The sequence below is a fragment of the Lycium barbarum genome, chromosome 5 (assembly GCF_019175385.1).
Source record: "Lycium barbarum isolate Lr01 chromosome 5, ASM1917538v2, whole genome shotgun sequence".
Classification (NCBI taxonomy): Eukaryota; Viridiplantae; Streptophyta; class Magnoliopsida; order Solanales; family Solanaceae; genus Lycium; species Lycium barbarum.
Genome location: NC_083341.1, coordinates 65,630 through 76,838, shown reverse-complemented (window position 1 = coordinate 76,838; position 11,209 = coordinate 65,630). Strand labels below are relative to the sequence as shown.

The window sequence follows — 11,209 nt, the reverse complement described above, 5'->3', positions numbered from 1 at the left end:
CATCCTTTCACGGGGATAAAATAACACTTCGATTCCGAGATAACTAATCTCGGGATCAATTATAACATCATTTTATCCCAATCAAACGTGGAATAAATTCATCTCAAATATAATTTCGGGATTATTTATCGTTATCCTTTGTACCAAACGAGCCCTTAGGGGATGTTTGGTAGGGTGTATAAGAATAATGTTGTATAGGGGTATATTAGTAATATTGTTATTAGTAATGCTGAGATTATTTCTTACTCACTATTTGATTTTGGTGTATTAATAACATGCATTGCATAATTTTAAAAAAAAATTGGTTGTTTACAAAAATATCTTCAAATTTAATAATTGAAAAAAGATTTTAGGGGCAATTGTGTCTTTAGTCATGCTTATGCATGTATTAAAAGCCATTGCATTGCTAATATTATAGTTTGCTATGTATTAGATGACTATTAGTTATACATAGGATAATATCAAAAATGGTGTATATCTAATACTTGTATTAGTTATACATAAATTGAAAAAGGATACCATTAATAATACAGAAAGCTAATATATGCATTATTTTCTCTAATACATCTTGCAAACTACCCCTTACACTACTCAAAAGAGTGTTCTATTAAATACTTTATGTTGATATGACATAGTGTGTGTAAAACACTAAAATGAGCGACAGAGATTATTTTTGGTCAATGTTTTTTTTTTTTTTCTATTCTATTTTGCAAATATTTTCTCTCCTGCCACCACTGACTCTTCCTTTTCTTTTTTCGGTTACCTCATCTCTTGTACCACCATCGCCATTTTTTCTTCAGATCTGCAACCACACCTTCTAATGCTGCTATCTCTCTATTTCTCCACATCTCCCTCTCCATCCCTCTCTTCTTCCGAAAAAATTCGGATACAAAAACTTTTTAGCATATGGTCTTTTGAACATCTAGATCGTTCACAACAGAAAAATCTCTGAGGATTATATTATTTGCTTTAAAATCTGATAGTATTGTTCAACAAGCTGTTGAATTTTCGTACTTGACCAATACCAAATTAACTCCTATGTATATTAAGTGGCAGCCACCACCCCAGGTATGTTTAAGCTTAATACAGGTGACACATTTGAAACATGGGGTGCCTCGAGTGGCATTGGAGGCTTACTAGGTCAAAACTTCACATGTGCTCCTTTAATTAGCCACTTTGCCACCTTATTGCGACTGTATCACACACACTTCATATTTTTTTGGATGGTTATCCTAAAAGTGTCTTAATAGATTTTTATTTTTTTTAATACTGTAAGTGTTTAATGAGAACAAATCCAAGTTCTAGTATAAAAATGAAAAAGAAAGACAAATTAATAGGGTCGCTTATGGCTTTAGCCTATAAAGAAGTTGATCATTTATTCTATTTCCATCATTCTATTTTATTTTACGTTGTAAAAATTTCAAAAAAAAAAAAAAAAAAAAACATAATCAAAGCTATTGGTATCTTTGCGTAATTGTTCTTTACTCAATGCCCCAAAGAATTCAATATATTCTTATTGAATGGATTAAATTGTGGGAGCATGATAAAGGAAACCAAGAATTTATCGACAGAGTTTGAGGAAAAAGATCTGACTGAACATACATTATAAGGCAAAATAAAATTCGGATCATTTTATGTTAACGTTGTTGTGATTCTTGTTTATATTACTCTAAACATGGTTGTTTTGTAACATTCAACTTTCCATCTCTGGCTTTTCATAAAAAATGTTCACAAAATTCTAAGCTTATATGTTGTAATTTTCAAATAATATTATCCAATTGATGTTATATTTGTCTGCTCAAAGTACACAAATATACGCATATAATGCTTTCTTACTTAATATATCTAACTATGAATTATTATAACGGAATTATTCGCGATCTCATTTAGAATCTCTTTATTCACGAATCTCCCTAAAGTTGGAGAATTTGCATTAAAGCAATGGATTTAAGCACCCATATTTTCAAGGTCCCATTTTTTTTCCACGATGATACTATTTTAATATTTATGGTAAAAAGTATAGAATCTTTATTAAAAAAAAGAAAAGACAATTATTTAGTCAATGTAATTAATGATGACAGATGGTTAATTCACATTCTATTTTTTTTTTTTTATTTCTCATAATAAAACTTGTGTGCTTTATTTTTTCTTCCTCTGACTAAGTTGTTTATTTTCTAAAAACAAGGATGAAAGGCCTTGAATAAATTAAGATTATATTGTCTTTGCATTCTTCTCAAATTCTCAAGCATCGCTGCAAACAATTGAGACAATGAAATTTATTCTGATTATCAAATTATCAATTTCAAGAATCAAATTCTGTTATTCTAACTTGCAACTACTTTTTTTTTTTTTTTTTTGTTTCTTATAATTTTACTTTATAGTAGTATAATGCATTTATTTATTTGTTAGAATTCAAATATGTCAAGATATAAAATATGAATTATGTTAGTAAATATGTTTTCTTTTAAGAAAATTAAGACCTTATAATGTTCTTGAGGTTGGTATTATATTTCTTGAAGTACTTTGCTCAATTCGCACGATTGCCCCTATCCTGGGGTGGTCTTTAATTTTTGCCTCTCAAATAGTTGGTCTTTAATTTTTGGCCTTCAATAAATTAATTCGCCCATAATTTTGGCCTCATGCTCCAGCAGGCATAAGACTTGAACAACTGTCACTTCTTCATGGGCACTCAAACCCTAAACAATGGTCGCTGTAATCTCCTGCTGTGCAGCTATAAAGCTCAGGGAAGATGAGCTTCAAGTGCAGGCAGCCGACATTCAAGAGAGAGATAGAACAAAGACACTTCAGATAAAAGATCGCCTATGTTGCCATCCATGAATAGAAAGTACGTGGAGGAGAAAATAACAGTGCGACAAGAAGTAAGAAGTACAATGGATATTTTATTTGATACAAGGTAGTACGATTTATAAGGCACAAACTGGGTATAAACAGGTTCAGCATAAAGGTTACAAGTAAGTCAGTAAGACGAGAAAAACTTCAAGAAAAGAAGAGGATCCTATAATCATGCGTCGGCGGAGTATATAGCTGGCATAACAGACTGCTTATTTATGTGAACGTGAAGTTGAACTTACGACAGGCAATCACATTCTGATATTGCTGAACCTTCTGTAAGGAGCTCTCCCCTCCTAGAAGTTTTTTTGTGTGTGCGCGTGTATATATATATATATATATAGAGAGAGAGAGAGAGAGAGAATGCAGAGAAATAACGATACTGATTTAGCTGTATTCAAGTATAGCAGCCGTATGATTAAACCCACATGATACTTCCAAAGCTTTTACATGTCTGTGAAAGTTGACTTTTGTAGGCTTAATGTAATCAACATCATTTCCTTGACCCTGCACAAACCCACTTTATATTAGGCAAGTTTAAGCAACCCACACATCCAGGATACCCAGTCTATGGCAACAGAAAAAGTCACTTAAAACTCTGAAGTCAAATAGGAAAAAACAAAATAGTGGAAGTGGGAAAAAGATTTAAAACAAAAGGGAAAATGGGCAAAGACGGAAACCAAGTGGAAGTTGCCACTTTCGTGAAAATGTTTTGATTTATCAAACAAGGCTCTGCTCGTCCATAAGTATTAAAAATACTTCCACAAAGCAACAAGATAATAAAGCCAGAGCTAAAATGAAGAAAGAAGAAGCAATTTAGCAAGGTTTTTGAACCATTTTTAAAGATGTGACATTGAGCAAACGACTTAGAACTAAAGTGACCTTTTACCGTGTTGCACTAACAGTTCCTCTTCATGTCTTGACTAGTTTAGACTTAAGTCCATAAAAACATAACTTCATTTAAAGTCTAAGGGAACATACCAATTGTCCGCCAGAAGATTGTCCGTCTACCGAAAATGTTCCATGGGAGCCTCCCCATCCCCAAGTGTAAACGTTTCCTCCTGAAGGTCAAATGTGGAGGTTATAGTTAACCGTGAGTAAACCAAATAGCTCACTCACTTGATGTGAAAATACTATCATTCAAATGCCAGAACAAATAGAACCAAATAGTTGTTGACAACGAATGAATAACTAAATACTGAAAAGTAGAGAAGTAAAACAGTAAATTGGCACTTTCACAACTACACAGAAGCGTGAGAGTTTCGCAGCCCACAACCATGCCACAATCAGGATAGAGGAACACGGCAACGGCAGAAAACCGAGGATACGAAATTAGGTATCAATGGGACATTGGGATTCGTATATGAAACTGTAGAATGGAAAATCTTTAGGTTTGCAACATTTGAGCAGGACGAAATTTCCTCCTCTTGGAAGTTTAATTTCTTTCGAGATTAGAACGATAGAGAAATGAATTTAACAATCCTCTTTGCTTTCAGGAACAAGTCCTTGTTGTATCTTCTGAGGTTCTCTTTAGTTAATAATACAGCCAACATAAAAGAAGATAACATGACCATTTCCAGTTCTCAACCCACTTTGTCACTAGGAAATGACGGGTGTAGAATTTTAATTAGGTTTTTATGGTAACAGCCTTGAGAACAACAATGGTCCACAGAAATGTTATAGATACCTATAAAAAGCCAGCTTCCAAATTTGATGTATTGTTTCATTAGCAAGACATGAAGAGTAAGGAATCAAAGAGGTCAGCTCTCAAAGTTCGACCTTTCGGGGGTCAACCAGATATGAAGATGCTCCGGAGATAGTTGTTCAAATTCGAATTTTGTTTGATGAAGAGAGTACAATCATGGTCTTAAGCAACAATGAACATCTCTATCCCCAAGCATTCATTCCGCTTCATTTGAGTCCATTTCATTCCAATATTCAATAATTTGTTTTCCATAAAACGTTTAAGAGTTCCCTAACATCTGAGGTTCTATCTTCCATGAGTGCTACTTGTACCATTTGTAAGTCTGCACAACCATGATCCATGTTAAAGCTAAAAATAGCTTCAATGAGTTTCAGTAGAGTTTGATAAAAAAGAAGGCAGAGAATTTCAGATTTTATTGTTCATCATCTAACATCTAATTAATAGTTTCCACTCCACTTATCTCCCTACTATCATCTTCAAGAATAAGTTATGCACAAGGAATATGTTTGAGATAGACAATGTTGATGGTGCTAATCAATCAGTATGGTTTCAGGAGACTATATTTTTCTTCTTCATAGCGTAATTATAGGAAAAAAAATACTTTTATTGTAATTGATTGTCTTTTCCTTAATTGGTTAGGATTCACTTGTATAAATACCCTTCATGAACCCTCCTTTACATACTGAAATACAAAGAAACTTTTTCTTCTTTCTCAAAATTTACATGGTATCAGAGCCGTTGATGCCTTTTGAGGTGAGTTTTACTCTGTTGCAACGTTAAGGTTCTCTCTCTCTTTTTTTTTTCTTTTTTTTTTTTGCCTTTCAAAAAGAGGTCAAGTTTTCTTCCTCCTTGAAGCTATCTGCAGATCAGCAGAATCTTTACGAGATTCTTTCTTGCTTGGGTTCGCTTGTCAACTCCGAGCCTACCCACCAAGTTTCAGATTTTGTCGATCACCGAAGCTAAGGTTTCGGCGAGACAGATTTGTCCAGCAATTTTTTCCAGTTTTCTTCTCTGGCGGATTGATTTGAAGATAATTCCCCTCTAGAATTATAGGAAATTCTATTTTCTGATTTGAAGTCCTATTAAAATTAAGGGGGACAAGAAACCAATGGAAATAATTCTCTTCCACAAATCACTGATGTGAAACTAAATATGGCTGCTATATATCTTGCGCGGTCAAGATTTTGTTCGTTCTATATTAAATCTAAAAAACTGCTTGGTTATATTAATGGAGAGGATAATCAGCCTACTGCATCTGATGATGATTTATGGGATTCCTGTGTCTTTTAGTTACCTTTACCTCAAAAAAAAAAAAAAAAAAAAAAAAGAAGAAGAAAAGAAGATTTATGGGATTCCTAGAATTCACTTGTTATGACATGAGTTTGATACTATGCACCCCCGATATTACATTATCATGAAGATAATCCCTTCTTCATGTACCTGAGTTTCCTCTACATGTTACATGTTAGCTCCATCACCAAAGAACTAAGTTGTTGTATCGAGTTCTTCCCTGATCATCGTGGACATGTTTGATAATAGAAGCACTACTCTTTTTACATGGTGTGTGTTATTTGCAGATGACATTGTGCTGATTGACAAGACGCAAAGCGGTGTTAATGCTAGGTTGGAGGTTTGGAGACGGACCCCGGAGTCGAAGAAATTGTGCTGATTGACAAGACGCAAAGCGGTGTTAATGCGAGGTTGGAGGTTTGGAGACAAACCCCGGAGTCGAAAGGTTTCAGGTTAAGCAGGACTAAGACAGAGTACTTGGAGTGCAAGTTCGGTGACGTGTGACGTGATACTTGTAGTCGTAGATGACGAGGACGTGCGGCTTGATACTATGGTCATCCCCAAGAAAGAAAGTTTTAAGTACCTAGGGTTGACCATCCAAGGAAATGGTGAGATTGATGATGACGTCACTCATCGTATTGGAGCAGGATCGATGAAATGAAAGCACGCATCAAGTGTGTTGTGTGACAAGATGGTGCCGCCTAGACTTAAGGGAAGGTTATACAAAGTGGTGGTTAGACCGACTACGTTGTATGGGACGGAGTGCTGGTCAGTGAAGAAAGCTCATATCCATAATATGAAGGTAGCAGAGATGAGAATGCTGAGATGGATGTGCGAGCATAACAGGAGAGATACGATTCAGAATGAAGTGATTCGGGACAAGGTGGGTGTGTTCCCGTAGTGGAGAAGATGAGGGAAGGAAGGTTGAGATGGTTTGGCTATGTGCAGAGGAGATGCGCCAGTGAGGAGGTGTGAGAGGATGGTAGTGGTGGGCCTGAGGTGAGGGAGGGATAATTCAAAGAAGTCCAAGGAAGAGGTGATTCCGCAGGATATGGCACAGTTTCAGCTTATCGAGAACATGACCCTTGATAGGAGGGTGTAGAGGTCAAGTATCAGGGTAGAGGGCTAGTAGGAGGCCGCAAGGATTTCTTTCCGTACTAGGAGTATTATTATCTTTATTCTTTCGCTTGTTTTTTTAGATCTCTATGATAACTTGTTGGTTTCTTTCTTTCTTTCTTTCATTAACTGCATTTATCTTATTATATGTTGTTATTACTGCCTATTATTATTGTTGTCTTGGCAACTTCTCTTGAGCCGAGGGTCTATCGGAGCAGCCTCCCCACCTCCCTAGGTAGGGGTAAGGTCTGCGTACACTCTACCCTTCCTAGACCCCACCTTGTGGGATTATACTAGGTATGTTGTTGTGACTCCTTTTATGATTATTCATTTTGATGGAGTCCTACTCAAAACAGTTTCTTCGTCTGAAAATCGATAGTTTGCTACCTTTATTGCTTATTGCACTAGGATGAACTTGGGTGTATCTGTTAAAGGCAAATGGTGAGGTTTTCTGTTGCTTTCATCTATTTCAGAAGATGACTTATACTCAATTGAGGCTAAGATAAAATCTTGCGAATTGACAATGGCACAAATTACATGGATAAAAGATTTGGTGTCTATCTGGTGTTTAATGTGATAATTCATCAAACAAGTTTTTCCTATATTAGTGCACAAAATTGTGTTCCTGAAAGACCTAGATTTTTCTATTACTCATAGAAAAGGAGTCAAATCTTGTATCAAACATCTTTTATCTAAATTTATCTCCTATCGTTCCTCGTCTCCTTCCTATAGAGCCTTTGCTTAATCTATCTCTTTTGTGTTTCTTCCCCAAAATTAGAGGGAAGCTTTTGCAGATCCTAAACGGAAGCAAACTATGATTGAAGAAATGAAGGCACTACAAAGAAATGAGACTTGCAAACTCGTCACTTCACCATGAGACAAAGAAGTTAATAAGTTGCAAATGAGTCTTCGCTGGGAAATATAAAGCTGGTGGGTTGATCGAAAAATTCCAAGCGATATTGGTGGCTAAGGGATTCACACAAACTTATGGAGTTGATTATCATGAGAGCTTGCCCTTGTTGCAAAGATGAACAATATCAAAATACTTTTGTCATGGGCAGTTAATCTTGATTGGATTTACAGCAGTTGAGAATGCATTTCTTTATGGAGTGGATTTGATATTGAACAAAGTCTGGGAAAGATGTGCAGACTGAACAACCTTGTATGGATTGAAGCAATCCCCAAAAGCTTGGTTTGACAGATTCTCTAAAGCGGTGGTCTCTTTTGGTCACCAACAAAGCAATGCCGATCACACCCTCTTCATAAGACATCAAAAGGGGGTAAATTCACTCTTTTTATCGGTTACATTGACAACATGGTAATGTCAGGAGATGACAAAGAGATGATCCAATTAAAGGAGTTGTTAGAACAAGAATTTGAGATCAAAGATCTAGAGAAATTGCAGTACCTTTTGGGGATTGAGGTTGCTAGATTAAAAAGAGGGAACTTAATTTCCCAAAGGAAGTATATGCTTGTTTGCAACACAATTCAGAAAATTCAGCAAAAGAACTGTTGGTTAAGTGGAAGAGTATGGAGAATGCATCAATAGCTTTCAAGATGGGGAACAAACACAAAGACGTTTATTAGCATCTATGCAAAACAGCAAACATATGCAAGTTAAATTTACTATGATTGTTGTACCAGAAATTGCAGCTGTATGCTTCCAACCACAGGATACCTGTCAACACAACAAGGTAAGATTTATGACTGTCATAATCTTTTCAAACCAATCAAACCCCTCCGATAGAGTTTGCTAGTAATAACATATAGTAGGTTGCATTTTCTCAATACATGAGCTTCGCAATTGCATATGTATCCTTTCTTTACCTACTTTATACAGATAGGAATAGGTATCCAAAGCAATGCGTTCACCAAAAAATTGGAAAGAAATTCTATATGGAAAAACAAACCTCAGATACTGAATGCCTCAAAAATGGTCCTTCAACTCTTTCAGGTGTATGAGCGACATCTGTAGAACTGACATAAGCAAACACCAAAAGTACACCATAAAAATTAAAAAAATGAAAAAGAGAATCCATAAGGATGACTCTACCATCCAACAAATTCAACTATCAAGCAATGCAATAAAAGAGTACCCAATACCAAGACACCCATTTTCATTGGTGCCCCACACGTACAGTTCTCGGCCACCTACGAACAAAAACTGAGTAAATAAAAAAGTTAAAGCTTACAAAAAAAGTAGCCTTTTGTTCCAAATAATGCACTTGAACATATATTTAAATTGCCTCATTCGAGGTCAAACATCAAGAAAATTATTAACAAAATTCATGTTGGGCCTAACTCAACAATCAAAGTTAGCTCATGAGGCAAGGATTACCCAATTTCATATAAGGAAACAACCACCTATTCCCTACATCAATGTGAGATATTTACCCTGCATGCCCTGGACATCTGGTGCTTGAACACATAAAATGAAGGCCCAACATTAGGCAACCAAGAATAAGGATGGGTCTTGCTTTGATACTATGTTAAGAAAATAGATCTTGGGCCTAAATCTCAAATGCTAGCTTATGAGACGAGCATTCTCAATACCGTGTAAGGAAAAAACAACTCCTTCCCTCAACCTGAGTGGGATACTAAAATAAAACAAAGGAGAGCAACTTCTCCTTTAGAACACGAAAGATCTTATAATTCAATATAAGAATAGGAAAGCTCGAACTTAAAAAGAAAAAAACAAAGCCAGATTTGGGTCCCTTCAAATCGCCATAATTTGGCTCCAGCTTTCTGGCCCTTCTTCCCTTGCTCTCTTAGGGAAGAAGGTAGAGCATTCAACTCTCTCTTGATAACTACTCAAAATACCATCCTTGCAAGGTAAAGGATAGAGTATACAATGAGGCAAAACGAATTTATGGTCAGTTCTGCTTGGCTATCTCCCATAGAAGCAAAGGAAGATACAAGGATTAAACCCTTCCCGTCTGCCTAAGTCTTGGTAGGTAGAGTTACCTGGTACCTGTTCTGGTGAGAGATAGCAAGTACCCAGTGGATTAATTGAGGTTCACACAAGAAGATACTTTTGAAATGTCCAACTTTGGTCTTTAACATTTAATGTACCATCTAATTATTCCCTACTTCTATTCAGATGAGAAGCTATTCAATTGCTTCTATTTCTCGATTGAACTAAATGAAGTCATTGCAGAAAACAGCTGCACTTGGGTTAACTATCCTTGTGCCATGCAGGGACTTAAAGGCAAGTAGTGCAATCTACTAGATAGAGAATCCCTCTTCCATATAAAATCAATTTATTTACTTGTTTTAGATATAATTTTCTGGATGCTTTTATCTAGAAGAAACCATTAAAACACCAAAGAGACCAAGGTAGCATGAAGGAAAATTGCAGCTACGTCGTAAGAATACTAACATACTTCCGTTAACTTATAAAATACAGTAAATTGAAAGCCCAAACTTACATACTCCTATATCTAGTTTATATGACACTCTTTTCTTTTTAGACAGTCCCAAAAAGAATGACACCTTTATTAAAAATTTAACTTTAAACTTCCCACTTTACCCTTAAAGACATTGATTTATAGCCACACAAATATCCATGGCTTGCTTCAAAAGTCTTCCAAACATTCTTTAACTCTGCACCCAGTCAACACCATGACATAAATTGGGACTAAGGAAGTATGTTTAACTTGGATGAATAAGTTCCAGATTGCACGTCTTTTACATACACTTAACGTATATCATGGACATAAAATTTGATTCTCTTTAGAAACCTAGTGGTTCCTCCGTTGAGGAAACCTTCTAAGACAACCCAACATAGCTCAACCACCTTTACATTTAAATTTAACAGAGTACTCAATCACTTTCTTACAATGTTTTCCAGGGAAAATATGTTCTTGAAAAATAAGAGAATTTCATACTTATTTTCTCATGTTCAGTTGGTTAGTGGAAAATATTTTTCAGATAATATCCACCCACCCGCACCCCCTGTACCCACCCCCAAAACTCACCACCACCCATCCCACGCCAACCCTTACAATATTTTATAGAAGTAAAATAGTATATATGAAAGAGAAAATTTGATCGGGACCCGACCGGGGGGGGGGGGGGGTTAGAGTGGGGTGGGCTGTAAAGAATTTTTTTCCTTTTATTATAAAAGTATTAAAAAATATATGAAATAGAAAATTCGAGGGGGGAGGTGGTGGGGTGGCTGGTGGAGGGGTGAACAGGACCCGACCCGGGGGGGGGGGGTTAGAGTGGGGTGGGCTGTAAAGATTTTTT

At 36.0% G+C, this 11,209-nt stretch overlaps 1 protein-coding gene across 5 annotated transcripts in view; it reads right to left on the bottom strand.

The window, feature by feature from the left end:
• Positions 1 to 2,875: 2,875 nt before the first annotated feature.
• LOC132639962 (ultraviolet-B receptor UVR8) overlaps positions 2,876 to 11,209 on the bottom strand; it is a 41,412-nt gene continuing 33,078 nt past the window's right edge. For 4 of the 5 annotated variants that reach the window (XM_060356339.1, XM_060356341.1, XM_060356340.1 and 1 more), the window contains 5 exons: positions 9,058 to 9,112; positions 8,872 to 8,938; positions 8,603 to 8,639; positions 3,832 to 3,911; positions 2,876 to 3,357 (listed from right to left, as the gene is read on the bottom strand). In XM_060356339.1, the coding sequence (XP_060212322.1) occupies positions 3,238 to 3,357; positions 3,832 to 3,911; positions 8,603 to 8,639; positions 8,872 to 8,938; positions 9,058 to 9,112 (359 nt within the window). In that variant the 3' untranslated portion in view covers positions 2,876 to 3,237. Of the gene's footprint in view, positions 3,358 to 3,831; positions 3,912 to 8,602; positions 8,640 to 8,871; positions 8,939 to 9,057; positions 9,126 to 11,209 lie in introns of those variants that run through there. The other variant, XR_009582128.1, reaches the window with a different exon arrangement.